Source organism: Ovis canadensis, chromosome 8, assembly GCF_042477335.2.
Source record: "Ovis canadensis isolate MfBH-ARS-UI-01 breed Bighorn chromosome 8, ARS-UI_OviCan_v2, whole genome shotgun sequence".
In the NCBI taxonomy this organism is placed as follows: domain Eukaryota; kingdom Metazoa; phylum Chordata; class Mammalia; order Artiodactyla; family Bovidae; genus Ovis; species Ovis canadensis.
The window spans coordinates 70206962-70227901 of NC_091252.1; the positions used below are offsets into that span (position 1 = coordinate 70206962).

At 42.4% G+C, this 20940-nt stretch overlaps 1 protein-coding gene across 1 annotated transcript in view; it reads right to left on the minus strand.

Annotated features, from left to right (window-relative positions):
* Positions 1-1863: 1863 nt before the first annotated feature.
* Positions 1864-20940, minus strand: part of SLC2A12 (solute carrier family 2 member 12) — a 67076-nt gene continuing 47999 nt past the window's right edge. The window contains exons 3-5 of the mRNA XM_069598467.1: positions 20243-20365; positions 16039-16171; positions 1864-3210 (exon numbers count right to left, since the gene is read on the minus strand). Of these exons, the coding sequence (XP_069454568.1) occupies positions 3057-3210; positions 16039-16171; positions 20243-20365 (410 nt within the window). The 3' untranslated portion in view covers positions 1864-3056. The remainder of the gene's footprint in view (positions 3211-16038; positions 16172-20242; positions 20366-20940) is intronic.

Sequence of the window (20940 nt, forward strand, 5' to 3'; positions counted from 1 at the left end):
TTGAATGAAGCTAAAGAGTGACTATTCAATACATGGGATTGCGCCTTTAAGTTAACAGTAAATACACATTTGTGAACAGTAAATACACATTTGGCTCACCCATGAGCCCAGAATGGTAATAAGAGTATCAAGCTGTAGTGATGCTCAACCAATTGAGTATTAACTAACAATGATTTTACCTAGAAATAAAACTAAGTGGAGAGTCATACTAGCTTCTCAGTAAACATTAATAGAGATAATAATACAACACAGTCTTCCACCAAAACCTTGAATTCCAAAATGTTTTGGAACCTTTGTGAAAAATTGGAACACTTTAACCTCTATATTCTAGTACATTTTCCCTACCATGTTCTAAAATCTTGAAAACTGTACTGAACAAGACATATTATTTTGTTTATCTTTGTCTTCTCGATACCTTCCCCTGCCCTTCCTCTCACTCTTCCTAAGTTGGAGGCAAGAGCTAACTTTTATATTTTCTCTCTTGAGAGAGACTTAATTGTGATTTTCAGACTTCTTTCTTTCTTTTTACGTTTGTGTTTAGGTAGCCTCATAAAATATATACAGAATAAAATTCAATGAAAATTATAGGTTCTGGGCAGACTGAAAAATTTGAGTTTTCACTAAAACTTAATTAACAGTAATTAAGTGATCTCCTGTTCTGCAGTGTTCACAGAAAAAGAAATAGAGAAGGAGGGCTGGAGGGGAACATGGGCTGGATATAGCCAAGATGCAGATCCAAATGTTGTAAGACTTTTCAGTATTGGAGTGACTTGAAAACTAGGTAGATCAGTAGCTCATCAAAACGCTTTCTCAGAAAAGAGGAAGAAAGACAATCTGACTGGGTCTGGTTTCAGGGCTGCTGCTCGTGTGTCGCCTGGCAAAGTGTCACGGGTGTGACCCACTATCCTTAAAGCTGGTAAGAAATGAGTGTGTCTGATGTCTTCTGGCTTTTCACAAGTGCTGTACATTTTTTTTATAAATAAAAACTGTAAATATATACATAAAAATGACAAGTGTTCCCCCTTTTTATTTTTAAAAGTGAAAATGCTGTACTTGGGGTTGTATTGGGTAAAAATTAGTTTGAAAATAGAATTGTTTCATATAGATTCTGAATAATAAAAGAAAATAGAGTGCTTAAGATAGTGAAGTTGAAATCACTTAATGATAAACCTGCTAAGTTTATAAACAGTTTCCTGCCCATTTACAATACATGGCTAAGCCATGAAATAGCTAAAGGACACACAGTGTTTGAACTTGCACAGTTTAACAGTTTTGTTAGTATGTTACAATCTGTGATGCTTGGCAAAGAAAAAAAATCATACCGATTAATTACCTGTTGTGGCCTTTTTTAATATCAGCATATAATTCCACTGAAGGTTCTTAATAAATTTCTTCAATCGATTACCTCTACAGAACATACTTTCCCTTCTTCCAAAACAAATGAACAACAAATGAACAATGCATGCTCAAATTTGAGTGAGAAATGTACTGTGCAGAATGGAGAATGCAGATCTTTCTTCATAAGTTCCCCTGCCAATTTTAATGTAGATAGTGTTTTTCAGCACCAGAACTTTTAGTCATTCTCCTGAGTTTCTGATAATACAGTTTTACTGTTGCTTACAGAGGCTGAAGTCTGACCACTTCATTATAAAGGGCTGCAGTAGATCTTACTTCCTTATATCAAACTGGGACAGTTTGTTACGGGCTGATACAAAAATTTCAGGCTAAATGAAAAGGGCTTTTGACTCAGGATTCTCTTTTCTTCAGGGTAATCATATTTTTGTATTCTTTTTCAACTTCGGTTGTTCAGTATATTTTGTGTGTGTTTCCCATAGCTTAAGTCATTTAATGGATTACTGCATAAATGGTTTGAGATTTTTTATTGTAGATTTTCTACCAGTGTACCAAATTTTATTGGTAAAATGCCTCCCCACATCTTAAAATTCAACTGGTGCAGTACAGAAAAGAGCAGACCATTACTGTGTGGGTGAAAACCCAAGTTTCTGGTACAGTCAGTGATCTCTGTTTCATCATAGAACATAGTGAGGGAATCGTCCCAATGTCTAGATGTCATTTATTATATCTGCAAGCATCTGAAAGTCAGCATCAGTTATAGCCCGTAGGCTGTAACTTGAGGTAGTGATATTCCTGAGGCGTGTGAAGAACTGCAGGAAACTATGGATCTAAGTTATCATGAAAGCCTTACAAAGAGAGACGTGTGCAAGCTTAATTTAGTAACTCAGACCTAATTAGTTACAGATTTGGATAAATAACCTAATGACCTGACTCCTTTTCTCATGTTTTACTAACAACTACTAAATAAATATGATCCCATGATTTTGAAAGTATCTTTTCTATTCATATATTTTTTAATGGATAGAAAAATGCTTATCTTTCTCAACTATTGCAGAGTTGTTTCTTTTTTAATACATTGTAATAACATCAAATTCATAAAAGAATATTTTGAATTACATTGTAGTTCATGATTCATAAGATGGATAATCTTTATAGTTGTTGAACTATAATTAGAAATGATCACTAAAGTCCTAACCAGGACCCTATCCTAAGCTAGAACATGTGTGCAATTGTCTATATTGTGTCTTGGTTCTTTTTTACACAAGACCTAGTGTGAGGAGTGTCTTGGTAGGCAAAGAACTGTAAGCTTATGTTCGGACAACTGATGTGTCTGAATAATAAAGCCACAACAGGCCTCTGTGCATAACAAACCTTAAGATAAAAGTTGTTCTCATCACTGGTTCATCGTCTTTCAAAGGCTACTCTGTGAAGAAGTTGGAAAATACTGAACCAGCTGGTATTATTTTTATCCTGGTATCCTGCTCAGAGTAAGAAAGAGACCACTTGGGACCTTGTTCCTCAAATACCTTTCATGGCTCCTTTAGGGGGTGGGGTAATGAGTAAAGACTGTGTAATTTCAGGATATCCTTTTTAAACTAGCTCCATGACACTGAAAAGAAAACGCAGGAGTGGCTAACGCATATTGATAGACACCAGAAGTATTCTCTTTCTGTATCAACACTTGAAGGGTTTTGAGGCCATTAGATCTCTGAAGAAAGCTGCCCTGGCTGTCCCTTACCCCGTAGATTTTTAGACTCCAAGAACTGCTCTTGGGGTTTTCCTTTTTGAAGCTGTTTTGGCACTAATTCCTCCCGGTGATGACTCATAAAACAAATGTTGTTTTTCACATAGTTCCTGAAAGAGAAAGAGGCACTAATGAAAATGTCATTCTTAATTTACAGTATTTGGGGGGAAAAATGTGCAGGCTATCATTTTTTTTACCCTGGGGCTTTAATGTTTTAGCTGTGCAAAAAAGACCAATGTTTATTGCAAAGTTTCCATGTGTCACGAAATTCCGGGCACCACAGACCTTTGATCAATCTCATGCAAAGGGTAAGGTGGGGTGGCTTCTCAGAACAACCATGGCATTCCTGTCTGCAAGGAAGGATTCCAAGGGTAGTCTTACATAGAATGAGTGGAGATCACACCCCAGATCCTCTCATTTTTCCCCCCTTTTCTCAGACTGGTTGCCAATATGCCTGTATTTGTGTCTACACATTCTGCTTTCTGCATTATTCTCTTGCTCCTGCTTTAACAAATTCATTTCTACAAGATTATTTCCATCAGCATAGAAACATGGTCTAGTATTTTATATTTACTTTTAAAAAGACCACTTTCGAACCTTTCTGTCCCCTTAAATATACTGTCCTATGGTTTATCCAGTTCGTTGAGTGGCTACAACATTCCTGGTGTTCTGTGTTTGGAGTAAAGACCTTGCTTTCAAGGATCTTACATCTTAACAAAGGAGACAAGCACATAAGCACATGATTTCAACTAGTAAGAGTGCTAATGAGAAAAGTAAACCAACAAAGGGGGAAAGAATGACTTAGTGGGGATGTGGAGGCCTTTATCACACTGCTGGCATCTCCAAAGTTGAGGTGACATTTGATCAGAAACTGGAGTGAAGTTAGGGAAGAAACCATGTGAAGGTCGGCAACTAAGGACCATGTTACGGAAAGTCCAGCACAGCTAGAACATGGGAGCACGTGAATGACAGAGGTGCCGCTGGAGGGGTAGGTAGCAGCCATAGTTCATGTTGAAGTATGGCAAAACCAATACAATATTGTAAAGTAAAAAAAGAATTTTAAAAAAAATGTAGTAGGATTTTGAGCTGAAGAACGACATTTTAAAAGATCCATCTAGCTGCTGTATGGAGGATGGACTGCAGAAGGTGGAAGCTGAAAGAGGACTAGTTTGGAGGTTAGTCCAGATAAAAGATGGCTTGGGTTTAGAATAGTACTGATAGAAAGTGTATGTTCGTATGTTCACAGCTAACAAGACTGACAGTGTAAGGAACAGAATGGATGAATCCCACGCCTCTGGCCTCAGAAGCACCCTTGGCCTCAGAGGTTCCCCCAAGCAAAAGACTTGTGGAGGAAATATGAGAAGGGCGGTCAATGGTACTGGGAATCCAGAGTTCTGTGCAGGTCATATTAAATTAGAGATGCCTATGGACGCTCTAACCAAAGATGTCAAGTAGACGGATTTGGGAATTGAAAATCAGGTAAAAGGTCAGAGACCAGAGAAAATCATTTGGGTATCATCAATTTATGGATGGCTTATAAAGCCAGGGGAATACACCCAAGAAGTGAGTGTAGATGGAGATCAAGGATTAAGCCCTAGGCATTATGGTATTTGGAGGGAGGGAGGGAGGAAGGAAGGACGGAAGGGGAAACAAAGGAGACCAGGGAGTCACTGATGAGGGAGGAAAACCAAGAAAGTACAATATTCTAGAAAATAAGTAGAAGAAAAACGGCTTAAAGATGGGAGCATGGAGAACTGGGCACATACAGCTAGAGTCACATAACACGGGAACATAAGGGGTTTGGTAACAGCAGAGGTCATGGGGAATAAGAAAGCAGCAAAGAAAACCTGAGGGGTAAATAAGTACAACACAGAATGAGAGGTAAGGATGTGGAGAAAACAAACAGAAGATACCCTGTAACTGAATAGTGGCAGCAAGGAGTGGGTGGTACCTGAGGGGAATTTGAGATCTGAGGCCTAGGGAGGTATTTTGTTTAGGATGGGAAGTACTGGAGCTGTGTGTGTGTGTGTGTGTGTAGTGATAATCCTATGCTGCTAAGTCCCTTCAGTCGTGTCCGACTCTGTGCGACCCCATAGACAGCAGCCCCCCAGGCTCCCCCGTCCCTGGGATTCTCCAGGCAAGAACACTGGAGTGGGCTGCCGTTTCCTTCTCCAATGCATGAAAGTGAAAAGTGAAAGTGAAGCCCTCAGTCGTGTCTGACTCTTCGCGACCACATGGACTGCAGACCCACCAGGCTCCTCCGTCCATGGGATTCGCCAGGCAAGAGTACTGGAGTGGGGTGCCATTTCCTTCTCCAATGCATGAAAGTGAAAAGTGAAAGTGAAGCGCTCAGTCGTGTCTGACTCTTCGCGACCGCATGTTCTGCAGCCCACCACGCTCCTCCGTCCATGGGATTCGCCAGGCAAGAGTACTGGAGTGGGGTGCCATCACCTTCTCCAGATAATCCCATAGAAGGGGGAAATTGATGACATACTCAAGACTAATGGACGAATTGGCCGTTATACCAAGAAGTAGAAAACGGGCACAGATGTAGGTAGTTTGGTAGATGGCATAGAGCATGAGGTGGGATCTTTCTCTCTCTCTCTCTCTCTCTCTCTCTCTCTCTCTCTCTCTCTCGTGAACTAAAAAGCCAAGACCATCAGCAGGGGGTGAGGAAGTGGGACGGAATGCTGGAGGTTTGAGAGGTGACAGAGTGTGAGGTCGCCATCTAGGACAGTCGGAAAACCAACTGCGGAAGGGCATTCCTGGAAACCTATTTCAGATTTACATTCAGCAATTTAAAACTGAACTTACCTAGCACAGTTGGCTATTTTCTCCAGCCATGTGTAGTTCCTCGGATGCAGGGAAAAAACAGGCTAAGAATAGACTTAATCAGATTTGCCTGATTAAGAATAGACTTAACTAAGATTTGCCTGAACAATGAAGGGAGAGGGGACAAGGTAAAGGAAGACGTGGTGCATGGAATCCAACGTAAGAAAGGAAGTGGATGATGACGCTTCAGTGGATTCCCAGTCCTGGTAGGTGTTAGAGAGTGAGCTGAAATGCAGAGTGGTCCAAGGGTGCGTGGGAGGCTTGTGAAAGGAGCAGTGATGAGTTAAGACAGTCAGGACCATGATCATCCTGTTTGTTCCCATTCCCAGCAAAACTGGACTGTAGCTGATGTCTTCACAAACTTCCACTCTCAAGCCTCCTCGGTCGCCTCTGTCCTCCCAACCCCACTGAGACTGTACCCAACAACCCGTAGTCACCACCCCCCTTTGTACTTGGCCACTCCGCAGCATTTAACATCATTTGGTGCCACCTTCCCACAACACTCCTCCTGGCTTCAGTGATTCCATATTTTCCGGGCTCCTCTCCAACCCCGCTGTTGGCTCCTTTTCAGTGCTTTCCACGCTCACTCTCCCCTGCTTGTTCTCTAAATGTTGGCATAAACTAGGGCTTGGTCCTGGACCTCATTCTCTTTGCTCTGCTCTCCGACTAGATGATCTCATCTGGTTCCATAACCTACATACCATTTACTCCCAAATCTGACCCAGACTCTGAATGTCCCCAGAATCTCATATATCCAGCTGCCAGTGAATACACATCCATCTGATGTCAAATGGACATCTCTGTAATCTTTCCAGCTCTGAAACCAAGTTCTCTTTCAGGCTCCCCCATTTTACCATCCATGCAGCTTCTCAAGCTAAAAATTTTAGTTATTATCCTGACTATTTCATTTCTGTGGTTTAGTTGCTCAGACATGTCCAACTCTTTTGCAACTTCATGGACTGTAGCTGCCAGGGTCCTCCGTCCATGGGATTTCCCAGGTAAGAATAGTCGAGTGCGTTGCCATTTCCTTCTCCAGGGGTCTAGCCAGCCCAGGGATTGAACCCACATCTCCTGCATTGCAGATGGATTCTTTTACTGCTGAGCTACTGGGGAAGCCCCACTACTTCATTGCTGCTGCTAAGTCGCTTCAGTCATGTCCGACTCTGTGCAACCCCATAGACGGCAGCCCATCAGACTCCTCCGTCTCTGGGATTCTCCAGGCAAGAACACTGGAGTGGGTTGCCATTTCCTTCTCCAATGCATGAAAATGAAAAGCGAAAGTGAAGTCGCTTAGTCGTGCCCGACTCTTAGCGACCCCATGGACTGCAGCCTACCAGGCTCCTCCATCCATGGGATTTTCCAGGCAAGAGTACTGGAGTGGGGTGCCACCTTACTCCTATATCGAATTCATTTATTCACCCATTCATTTTCAATAATGTGCTTCAATTATATGCAAAGAAATTATTCCAGGTGCTGGGAAACTACAGTGAACTAAGTATACAAAAACTAGGGCAGAGACCCTGCGTCTTGAGCATTTCCTGGTGTGTCTGGGATACAGCAGAATGACCTATACAGCTGGTGAGAGTGAAAGCGGGGAAGAGTGGTAGGATATATAGACCTGTATGGGCCTGAATACACATTGGAAGGACTGATGTTGAAGCTGAAGCTCCAATACTTTGGCGACCTGATGCAAAGAGCCGACTCATTGGAAAAGACCCTGAGGCTGGGAAAGATTGAAGGCAGGAGGAGAAGGGGATGATAGAGAACAAGATGGTTGGATGGCATCACCGATTCAATGGACGTGAATTTGAGCAAACTCCGGGAGATGATAAGGCACAGGGAGGCTGAGTGTGCTGCAGTCCGTGGGGTTGCAAAGAGTCGGACATGACTTGGCAACTGAACAACATGGGCCATCAAAGCTGCTGGAAGAGTTGAGCAAAGGAATGGCTTGATCACATGTAAAGGGGTCACTAGTTGCTGTGCTGAAAACACTGGAAGGGATGGAGTCTGAAAACAGGACCAGTTGGGTGGGTCTCAGGTGGCTCAGTGGGTAAAGAATCCACCTGCAATGCAGGAGAGGCAGATGTGGGTTCGATCCCCAGGTCGGGAAGATCCCCTGGAGGAGGGCATGGCAATCCACTCCAGCATTCTTGCCTGGAGAATCCCAATGGACAGAGGAGCCTGGTGGGCTATAGTCCATAGGGTTTCAGAGAGTTGGACACGACTAAAGAGAATGAGCATGCACAGATGGTTAATACAGTAATACAGGAGAAAGCATAGTGACTCAGATCAGAGAAAGAACAGTGAAGATGGCCAGGTTCTAGATGTATTTGAAATAAGAACCAACACTATATTCCAAAAGATTGAACATGGAGTGGGAGGGAAGGAGAGGGAAGACTCGAAGGTCTGTGGCCAGAGCAAGTAGAAAGATAAGGTTGACCTCAAGTGAGGTGGATGTCTGTGAGTTGAGTAGGTTTGGGGGGCATCAGGGTTGAATTTAGATCATGCTCAGTTTGAAAGATTTATTAGACATTTGAAAAAAGGTGTAGAGCAAAGAGTTGAATAAACAAGACTTGAATTCAGGAAAGATATTGAAGCTAGAGGTATAAATGTTGAAATCAGTGGCATATAGATAGTATAAAGGCCACGGCTTTAAGATCAATGAGCCAGTGAGGGATAGAGAGGTGATCAAAGGATGAAGCCCCTCGGCATGCCAACTTTAAGACAGTGAAACATGAGATGGATCCAGCAGAGGAGGAGGAGTGAGTGGCAGAAGACAACCAGGAGGTTGGTCCCGGAAGGCAGTGAAGCAAGGGTCACGGAAAGGAAGGCACGCTCACCCCAGTCCATGCTGGCGATGGTCACTATGCCAGCCATTAAGATGCTGACCGAGAACTGACCGCTGGGTTTAGCAACGTGGAGTAACCTGGATATTAAAAGGAACAATGTCAGTGGAGTAGTGCCCACAAAAGTCTGCTCACTGGAGCAGGTTCATGAGAGAATAGGAAGAGAGGAGTTGCTGACAGGGAATAGAGACAGCTCTGGAAGAATTTTGCTATAAATTATGGCAAAGAAAACATGAAAATAAATGATAGCAGAGCAAAACCTAGGGAGGAAAATGGGACCAAAGACTTTTTTGTTTTAAGATGGGGGGGAAATCACATAAGATCTTTCTGCTGATGAGGAGTAAAGATCCAGGAGAGAAGGAAGATATGCATAAAGGTGGACCAGGAGTACTGCTGGGGAATGATCTGGAAAAGGGAAGGGAAGAGGGTGCGAAGTGGTCACTTTCATGTAGCAATGAGTTAAAGGTAGAACCTGGAGGGATGGTACTATATTTCAATACAGACACTGAGATGTGGGTGAAGTGGAAGGTTAGGGAAATTTCCTTTCTGATTGTGTTCATTTCTTCTGTGAAGTCAGAAGTAGAGACTTCCCAGGTGGCTCAGTGGTAGAGAATCTGCCTGCTAATGCAGGAGACACAAGAGACTTGAGTTCAATCCCTGGGTCAGGAAGATCCCTGGAAAAGGGAATGACAACCCACTCCAGTTTTCTTGCCTGGAGAATTCCATGGAGAGAGGAGCCTTGTGGGCTACAGTCCATGGGGTCACAAAATAGTCATGCACAACTGAGTGAATGGGCATTCATGCTTCCATGAAGTCAGAAGTAAGGCTGTCAGCAGGAATGAGGAGGGCTGAGGAGGGCTAAGGAGTTGGGCTTCCCTCATAGCTCAGTCGGTAAAGAAACTTCCTGCAATGCAGGAGACCCAGGTTCAATTCCTGGGTCAGGAATATCCCCTGGAGAAGGAAATGGCAACCCACTCCAGTATTCTTGTCCAGAATCCCATGGATAGAGGAGCCTGAAGGGCTACAGTCCATGGGGTCACAAGAGTTGGACATGACTTAGGGACTAAACCACCACCACCAAGGAGGTGGGAAAGTTCCAGAGAGAGGAGCTGGTGTTGAGCAGTTGTCTAGGAGAGGCAGTTCATGGACAATGGATATGGGCAATTGCCAGGCAGCATGGGAGGGGCCCTGGAGGTCATGAGGGGGATTGAACCTGGGGCCCAGCCCTGTGCTCATGTGCTTTCTCTACCATGTGCAGCTGTGTGCCTGCAGACACTAGCTTGGCACACCTTAAAGTAAATCAGGTCACATCACTTCCCTGCTTAAAGTACTTTTGTAGCTTCCCATTGTACTTAGAATGAAATCCACACTCAGTCTGTGAAGCTCTACACATCCATTTCCACTGACTTTCTCACTGAATCTCAAAGATTGCAGCCTCCTCCTGGGCATCTTTCAGTTCTTAGAACAGGTCAAGTATGTTACTGTAGCCTTTGCACTAGCTGTTCTCTCTGCATGAATTCTCTTTCCCTCTCTTTGCAGGACTGACTCTTTATTAGCACTCTGTTTTTATCTGAAATGTTATCTTTCAGGATACCTTCTCAGATCACCAATTCAAAGCACCCACCCAATACACACACACACACACACACACACACACACACACACACACATTTACTATCTTAATTCTTACGGCACTTTGCTCACTGATTAATGTGATAAGCACTTAGAGTAGCATGCAACAGATGCTCGGTAAATATTCAGCAAATAAATGAATTTGTGTGAATGAATGAAGGAATGGCCACATAAAATTAGCTGCTAAAAGTGAAAAATAATCTAAGCCTCAGAGCTAAAATATTTACAAGACATTAACTTGTGTTTCTCTAATTGCTTCCACTTAAACTGGGGAAAAGAATGAAAGTCACAGCTGAAATAGCACATATGGCAAATATCCCATTTTGTATTTGTAGCTGGCAGGGCACGAGTTCAAAATAAAATCCTTTCAAATTACATTATTAGTGAGATCTTTTCTGACCTCTCCGCTGAGTCATTGTTTATCTTACAAAAAATTTAACAACTTTGGAAGAAGATGTGTTTTCTCAGCCTTGTAGAAACAGAAGGAAAAGAAGCCAGCTCTAAATATGAGAAATGAAAATATTAAGTGGAATGGAGTATCAAATTTGAAGTTAATTCGATCTTATAAGTAGTTTCCTTTCTTGCTTAGAAAATCATTGGACATAACATCTGAACTCGGTGTTTCCCTGGTGACAAAAGTTGATTCTTTGTTTCACCAACTCCTAAGTTCAGAAAGACTTTCTTAGCTCAGCTGTGGCCTTCCTCCATCTTCAAGTTTTCTTCAACTTTCATGTCCTCTCAAGTTCCCTGGGGCTTTCTGCCACCCCATGTTCACTTAGCTAGTTCAATAAATTTTCAATAAAATTATGTATTTTACTTCTGGTCTTGTCTCCACCATTTCCCTCCAGGGAACCTTGTTTAACACCCATACTTCATACATAAATTTGGTCAATTTACACCATTCAGGCTGCTTACTTCCTAATTTTTAAAGCATTGGCCAATCTGCTGCTTCAAGCTAAGACTTGTCCCAGGCTCTTTGGTGTTGTAGAAATCAGTTAACCAAGATTTCTGAAAGCAACTGTTTCTTTCCTTTCTGCCCTCAGGTACTGGGCTTCCCTGCAAGAATGCAACCCAGGTAGATGCTGCTGCTTGCTGCTGCTAGAAATAAATTCAAAATGCAGAACTGTTTTGCCAACTCATCTTTCATAATTCACACCTGTGCCATTATCTGTATCTGTTCTACATCAACCTCCTAGCACAAGAAGAGTCTGCCTTTGGCTTTTGGATCTCTTCTAATTTGCGATTTAAAACTTTCTTGGAGAGGGTCTGGATTTAAGTTTGAGTAATTGTGTGACTCAAAAGGAACAGAAATGTGATTCTTTCAAAAACATTTCATAATGCAGAGTTTTGCTAATTTAGACAAATTTCTTCCCTACCCTGAATTCTAATGCATACTTTTTGTTGAATTTTAGCCACCCAAATCACTATGTTCTTATGAATACCGTATTCTGGAGGTCTGCTGGATAGAAAGATTGGCTTTTCTTAAGTTTTGTCTTCAAATTTTCATTTGGTTTGAAATTTGATACATTCTGACAGTCCCATATGAAAAAGAAAGATCTAAAAGTTTCTTAACTTTAATTCATTGAGAACATTCTGCTTTCAGACTTTTTAAAAAAGAGTGCGATAAGGAGTGATGCATAGTCTTGTTCAGTTCATTCATTACAGCTTTCTCCCTACTTCAACTTTTTTAATTAGTACTGCTCACCAGGGAGAAGGCAATGGTACCCCACTCCAGTACTCTTGCCTGGAAAATCCCATGGATGGAGGAGCCTGGAAGGCTGCAGTCCATGGGGTCGCTAAGAGTCAGACACAACTGAGTGACTTCACTTTCACTTCTCACTTTCATGCATTGGAGAAGGCAATGGCAACCCACTCCAGTGTTCTTGCCTGGAGAATCCCAGGGACGGGGGAGTCTGGTGGGCTGCCGTCTATGGGGTCGCACAGAGTCAAACACGACTGAAGCGACTTAGCAGCAGCAGCTCACCAGAATGGTACTGAACCCTTACCTTTAAAGGAATTCTCTTCCCCAATACACGTGACCTTCCTTTGCACTTGCCAACACGGTGTATTGCAATGGTCTGTTTTCTTGTCTGCCTCTTCAAATAAGGAAGTTATGGACTCTGGATATCTTCCGTTCTGTCCTAATACAGTGTCTAGACCATAGTAGATCATCAACAAAGAGCTAAATGAATCATCTCTGCAGTTGTGGGGAGGGAGCAGTATGGTGAAGCCCATTCATCTCCCTTTTCTGAACACATACCTCTTTCTCCTCTCATTGCACAGACTGTTAGGTCATAGATTAAATCTCATCCTATGATCCACAGATCAAAACCTGTAATGATTTATATTGTTGTCTGCAATTTAATACCCACATACAGTGAATTCAGCATTGGATCAACAGACCACATGGTGGACGTTTTTCAGTCATCCACGAGGAATCAATTTTAATCTAGGCACTGTAGAAGTTACATAAGAAAGATAATGGGTCGAGACCATCCCTGGAAACAAAAATTTTATAACATACTTAAGGAAGTGAAACCACAAGAATTTTAGCTAAGGCAACTAAAAAGAAAATAGGACTAGAAAATCTTGAAGATCCAGGAGAAAGGAATACTATCCAGGGCTAGGGTTACTCAAGGCTTTGAAGATGAAGATTTGGCCTTAAGGCAAAAGGGTGTATGGCTAAGATATCAAAGATAACTATCATATAGGAGTAGAAGGAGAAAGAAGGAATTAAGAGTTGATGAGGTAGGAGAAGAAGACCCAGGGGGAAAAATTGTTTCTTAGGAGGTAAAAGGGTTTCCCAGGTGGCGTTAGTGGTAAAGAATCCACTTGCAATGCAGGAGAAGTAAGAGATGCAGGTTCGATCTCTGGGGTGGGAAGATCCCTTGGAGAAGGAAATGGCACCCCACTCCAGTATTCTTGCTTAGAGAATCCCTTGGACAGAGGAGCCTGGCAGGCTACAGTCCATAGCCTTGCAAAGTGTTGGACATGATTGAAGTGACTTAGCATGCACGCAGGAGGTAAAAGACTTTCAAGAAACAGTATGGGTGGGACTTCCCTCACAGTCCAAAGTAGCAAAGACTCTGAGCTCCCAACGCAGGAGGCCTGGGTCATTCCCTGCTCAGGGAACTAACAGAGAAAGAAATGGCAACCCACTCCAGTACTCTTGCCTGGAAAATCCCATGGACAGAGGAGCCTGGTAGGCTGTAGTCCATGGCGTTGCTAAGAGTTGGACATGACTGAGCGACTTCACTTTCACTTTTCACTTTCATGCATTGGAGAAGGAAATGGCAACCCTCTTCAGTATTCTTGCCTGGAGAATCCCAGGGACATGGGAGCTTGGTGGGCTGCCGTCTATGGGGTCACACAGAGTCGGATATGACTTCACACCAAGAAGCGACTTAGCAGCAGCAGCAGAGAACTAGATCCCACATGCTGCAATTAAGACCTGGTGCAGCCAAATAAATAAATGACTTAAAAAAAAAAAAAGAAAGAAAGAAAGAATAGATGTGATAGGTTAAATGTAACAAACAAAAGACCTTTGCCCTTCATTTCATCAAGACATAAGTCAATCGCTATGTGAATCTGGGCTGGCCTTAGGACTTGTACTGACAATAGAAAGTGATGGAAGTGATGTAGCGGGACTTCCAGAATGGAAACTTCACGGAACCTTGCAGCTTCTGCCTCCACTACCTGGGAATGCTGCCCAGAGTCTGACAGGTGAGGAAGCCACATTAGCCTCATGGAGGATGAGGCCATCCAAAGAGAACTGAAACTCCCCTCTGTATCAGCATCTTCCACCAGCTGCCCTTCCTGCTGATGCAGGAGTCACATGACTGAGCCCAGGTGAAATAAGCAGGGGCCCCACCCAGCCAAACCAAAGAATCATGGGAAATAGCAACTAGTGTATTTCAAGCCACTACATCTGGGGAGGTTTTATATCTAAACAAACCAATGATGTGAAACAAGCTCTTAGGGAAGGATGAGAAGTAAAGGGTGACCAGTAGAGGTGGATGTCAACAGGGTCCTGGCATCTCAGTTCTGGAAAAGGCCTGCATCTGTCAGATGTATTTCCAGTCTACAGATGAATGTACTGCGTTATTAAGGTCTGAAGATATTCTTTATGTAACTCATGTATGTGTAATTAATTGTCTTGTTCAGATTCTGCGCTCACCAAGAAATCCAATTGTTTGACTTTAACTTGTATAGAGCCAAACAATGCTCTGACCAGGCCAAGGGGATATCTGGCTTTCATGACAACTATATATATATATATATATTTTTTTGTAAGTGAATAATTTTCATTTTCATTGAATACTTATAAAATAAGGCCTATCTGCATCAAAAATTAGCCTTACAGTTGATATTTATGTTGAATTAAGAGAAAAGCTTTTCTGCTTACTAAAAGGAAATGTCTTTAAAATGTAAGCCTTTTTATGTTTGTTTCTTTTTGGCTGCCCCACTCAGCTTGTGGGATCTTAGTTCCCCAACCAGGGATTGAGCCCAGGCCTTGGCAGTGAGAGCACCGAGTCCTTATTACTGAATGGCCGGAGAATTACTTGTAAAACATTTTAAAGTCTATAAAGTACAAAGTAAAAATCATCCGTACTCCTACTTCCCTTATACCCTAATAACAATAATAACAAATAATTGTTATATAATACTTTTAAACCAGGGTTAAAAACTCGGCCTATATATTTGCACATATATAGCTCTCAGTGTATGTCAGTTCACCTCTCAGGTTTATTTTTCCTTCAGGTAAAAGCTGAAGAATCACTGTGCTTACAAATTTCTTTAGCCATCATAACATTTCTCTCTAGTGTATTGGAAGTATTTTTAGAGGAAAATCAAGCTGTAAATATGTCTTTTCCTCCTGTTATGTTAAACCCTAAGCACAAGTATTCCTGTATTTCGAGTGGAATGATTACATGCTAGGAAGAGGTGCAAGTTCCCTTTCATGCCTGACCCCTGTGCACTGATCGCCTCCTCCCGCAGGCCAGTTTCATCACTCAGAGTTGTGAGTTCTGTTCCTAAAGAAAACAGGAGTTTTCTTTACACAGCCCACTGCTGTGTTGAATTGTTTAAGCAATCTCTCCATGTGAGTTTTTTTTTAACCAGTGTTCTAATTGCCTATTCATGTAGGAAACTCTCCATCTTGCATAACATACTTTGTGCCATATTTGGAATAATTCTAGACATTTAAGCCAGAGAGTTTTCCTGGTAATCTTAGCCTTAATGGGTGTTTAGGGCTTCAAGAAACCTACCAGTGTGATACAGAAGGCTGAAGCCCAGTTTTAGCACAGGGTGAGCATGTCATTCTGGGACCAATCTGAAGCCCCAAACAAAAAAGACACTCCTGTGAGGGGGAGGCGCAGAGATGGGAGAGGTTCTTCAATCATTACTGAAAAGAGCTTTGGAAGACTAGAAAACCGTGCTTATTCTAAATTCTTAGGTGAATTATGCCAATTAAACATATAGCAGAGAAACTGGAATTATTTTTGAGATATGGTTCCCCACCAAAGCATATATCCTAAAATAATTTCAGATATTATCATTTCATTGTATATAAAAGCTGAATTTCTGAGCTAAGAGTGCTGTTCAGAGAGCAACGCATGCAATACTCACTCTTTTGCCAGCTCCATTGATATTTGTTCCAAAGAGCATCCCTTTGTTTCAGGTATAAACACAATAACAAAAACCAGGGATGCTAGACTCATAACTGTATATATAAAGCACACCCACGGCAAGCCAATGAGATCTGGGGGAGACGAAAGAAACTAGTTAGAGATGCATTTTGTGTTGCTTCCATCCCATTTGTGGATAGACGCTTCTTAGGGCACACATAAAAACATATGTATTTTCAAACATGCCAGTAGTAGCCAGGGAAATAGCAATCACAAATTAAAAATATAGCCAGCATCTGAAAGGTTCATTTTCACAAACAACCCCAGCTCTCTCTGGTGAAGTGAATAACAGTCTTGTAAGGATCACAATTTAAACCCAATGCCATTTTCTTGGTGAACATACTTTTTGTTTTCAAAATGGTAATAGACATGTTCATTGCAAAACAAACAAACAAAAAGAACCTCGACTAACACAGAAACACATAAAGCTGAAAGTAAGCTATCCTCAAACAACACAGAAACACATAAAGCAGAAAGTAGACACTCTCCTCTCTCCTCACCCCCTTCAGTTCCTCTCTTGGGAATCACTGCAATAGCAGTTTAGTTTCTATTTGGTCGACATTTGTAAAGACATATATACAAATGGACTCTTCTTGGAATGAGCTCCCCCCTTCTTTACTCTGACTTGAATAAATCACTTCATGTTGGCAGTATTTCATCATTTTAGTAACTGGTACTGTATTTGCAATGCTGCTTCCTGGATTCAGAGGGGGAAAAAAAGTGATAATGGTTTGAATGAAGGATATTAACTTGCTAAGAAGCATCAGCAAGAAGCAGGATCCTCCAGGTTTTGATGGATCTCATCTGCTAACATAGTGTTTCCTCTGACGGCTTCTTGCCAGAGGTACTGTCCCTTTGTAGTACTGACCAAAGTCAAGGTAAGGTAACTAGTGAGAGGTGGCCCCCAATGCACTCGAGTCTGCCCTTGTATTGTGGCATCCTGTGCACAGCAGAAAGTCCAGTGTAGCCAGGAGCAGAGAGGAGGAGCCTGGCTCAGACCAGCCACAGACTGAAACACTGCAAATAGCCCTTAGTGGCCACAAATCATAGCTAGTCAGTAGGGAACACTGACCGAGCAATTATGCAAGAAGGCAGTTTGGTAAATGCAGAGTGGAAGGATCTACATATATTAAGCACTTGCAGGCCAGCTGTGCTGAGGTGGGTTCAAGAGGGAAAAAAGACCAGCGCTACAGTCCTCCTGGCAATTTTATTTAAAGTCTGCTCTCTCTTGCCTTTCTTGCTGCTGGTGCATGGTCTCCCCCAAGCGAATACTTAATAAAGAGTTTAAAGATTTGGTCCTCCTTCCCTCTCTGGGGGCATAAAATCAGAAGAGTAGAAGGTGGGGCGGGGGAGCTCATCTCATCAAACTTGTCCCCTTTCCTGTCTGAGTACTTACAGGGACAGGGAGCTCACCACTTACAAGGATGTATACTTCATTGTGAATCAGCCCTGTCTGTTTCACACATACTCCTCATTCACTTCTAAAGCCAAGTCTCCCTTCTGGGAATTTGGGTTCAGAGGCCCTGTTTTGTTCTCTGCATCAGCCCTCTCATTCCTTCTTCAAGACATGCCGCAAATATTTGAATGCACCTCCACCCCTTCCTGAGCATCCCTTTGTCCAAGTCAAACACCCCGAGCTCCTGCAACTGTTCTTCACAGACCACAGGCCATGTGCCCATGTCACCTGGTGCCCTCCTTGGGGACACAATGAAACTCTCTAAAAATATTCTACTCAGAGCTGAAAGCAATACCCAGCTGTATTATGACCACAGGAGGGTATGTCTGTGTCTCCGTAACACTCTTCTTTTATTGGTACAGCTGACATTGCACCAAAAGTCAGTGCCCAAGGGCTTGCTGTCAAGCAGAACCCTTATATCTTTTACTTGGAAAATTGACTTTTTGAAAAGAAGTATAGAATTTCAAATTTAGTCCAATGAGATGTCATCTACAGGTCTGAGATCATACCAGGATTTTTTTTTTAATAAATGAATATGCTCTCCAATCATTTGTTCTAAAAGTCCACTCAGAACTTGAGTCTTCATCAGCTCATCCTGTATATTAGCTATCCTTTCCAGAGATTTGTGTCATCTTTACTTGTCCTCCATCATTTCCATTCTTTCTTTTATATTTCTCTTTCTCTATATAAATGTCAGGTAAGGGTGTGTGTGTGTGTGTGTGTGTGTGTGTGTGAGAGAGAGAGAGAGAGAGAGAGAGAGAGAGAAGGTGAAGGGCATGGATCTATGTGTGTGATCTCAGCAGAAGACATATGGTTGGTGCAAATGACCAGTTCCTTTGTTTCGTCTTAGGCTATTTCCAAAAATGTGGGACATAAATATTTTAAAATTTTATTAAAAACACAAGCTAAATTTAATTAATAACTCCAAAAGTTCACTTCCAAAAGTAGATGTACTAAAAAAGAAAAAAGAAAAGTGGTCAACAAGATTCAGAAGTACATGAGTTCAAAGACTCTTGTTTTTCCCTCTAGATATATATTTTTTTGAGTATACATCCCCTGGAGAAGGAAATGGCAACCCATTTCAATATTCTCGCCCAGAAAATCCCATGGACAAAGGAGCCTGGTGGGCTACAGTCCATGGGGTCGCAAAGAGTCAGACGTGACTGAGAGATTAAGTATGCATGCATGAACCACTTCTGAAAATGTATATATTATCTCCATATTATATATATATGCACTATTTAAAATTTATGCATTATATATATACATATACATATAAAACAAAGAAAACTCAACTTATTAGTCAGTTTTTGAGGATGCTGGGGAGCCACCTTATTATTTTGAAAACTAGAAAATAAAGAGAAAGTTTCAAACACTAATCTTGCTAGTATATGAATCTAGTGTATGATCCATACTCAGGGCAGGCAAACAACTAATGAGAAGAATTTTCTCCTTAGAGAAATACTGCTGATAAAAATTCAGTTGTTGTTAAGTCGCTCAGTTGTATCTGACTCTTTGTGACCCCATGGACTGCAGCACACCAGGCTTCCCTGTCCTTCATCATCTCCTAGAGTTTGCTCAAACTCATATCCATTGAGTCGATGATACTATCCAATGATCTCATCCTCTGTCGCCCCTTTCTCCTCCTGTCCTCAATCTTTCCCAGCATCAGGGTCTTTCAGGGATAATGGAAGGAAAATAATGGATCTTGGCAATGATCCTCAAAGGATGCAGGCACGACAAGGTGGGAGACAAACAGACAGGACATGCCTCTAATAGCAGGACACACGCCATCACCTGGGAAGGGGTTTGCAAATAAACAAGAAAAGCTAAATCTTTCCCAGCCTCTACAGATAAATAGGCTTCTCAGATGGCTCTAGGGGTAAAGAATCACCTGCCAATGCAGGAGACGCAAAAGACTCGGATTCTATCCCTGGGTTGGGAAGATCCCCTGGAAAAGGAAATGGCAACCCACTCCAGCATTCTTGCCTGTAAAATCCCATGAATAGAGATGCCTGGCAGGCTCCAGTCCATGGGATCACAAAGAGTCGGACATGACTGAGTGATTGACCACTCACAGATAAATAGCAGTTTACAGGAAACACACAAAGGACAGAGGGTCATGTGATATGACTACAATCAGCAAATCCAGCCTGGGAAAAAGTCTATGAAACAAATGACCCAGCTTCTTTATTAAAAATATAAAGTGTGGGGAGGGAGGAAACATGGAGTTGAAACCTGTAAATTCTGAGACATACCAATCAACTGTAAATCAGTTATTTGAACTGTGATTCAAATAAAGTGAGAAAATAATTATAAAACAGTTGGAAGGATGTGAACCCAGACTGGATACTTGATACCAAGGGATTATTATTAGTATTTTTTTTAGGGGTGAAAATGCTATTTTAGTCACAGTATGTAGATGTCTTATCTTTTAGAGGTCCCTGTTGAAACTTTAGAGACGTGTTTGGAACATGACTTAAGCTAATTTGGGGGCAGAACAAGTGGGGTCATGACTGAATTAAGGACTGATAACTTTAAATTGGGTGGTTGGTACATCAAGTTCACTGCCATCCTCTTTACTTTTGAGCGTTTGAAAATGTTGACAAGAAAGTGTTTTTCAGGTGATGTACTTCCCTAACACCTGTCCTAAGAGCATAAAAGGCCTTAGGGAAAAGCAAGTTCTTACCTGTCACCGTCAAAAATGTCAGAGAGATGAGGAGATTGATGCCCCAGTTCATGCTGGAAGTTAGAGCCATGGCACGTCCTCGAATTCCACCAGGAAAAATCTCGCTCAGCACCAACCAGGGCACTGGAAGAAAGGGAAGAGTGGACGGGGAGCAGCAAAATGATGGAAAATCCACTGAAGCTGAGAGCCAGCTCACTGCCCTCTGCCCCACTGACCTCTGCGAGATTTGTGGTTGCAGGGCTGTGTCCTTCTACATGAGGAAGGAGGAGGGATGTGCTTTCTTCCCTCTCCAGTCAAATATGAAACTGAGGGAGCTTGACAAGGGTCCCTGGAAGTAGGGGGAGCAACATGAAGGGCTGGGGCAGGTGACACTGTCCTGAGAACTGCAAACGGGAAGCGCAGTGGCTGGGGCTACCTGCCCACGACAGGAGGCAGCTTGGAGGCTCTGCCAAGCACAGAGCCTCAGTGCCAGATGCTGGCTCTACCCACTTTCCTCTGGGCCCTATCCTGTAATCTCTGCCCCTAACCTTGGAGAAGTCCACCATCCCAGCTACCGAGTGGGTAGGAACCAGGAGAGTGAAAGAGGAGACAGACCCCGCTCCTTTCCCCAACTCGGGCTTCCCGGCCTGTGGCAAGCTGGGTGGAGAGAAGCTCTCAATTAAACGGAGCTCTAGGATTTGATTTTGTATCAAATATTT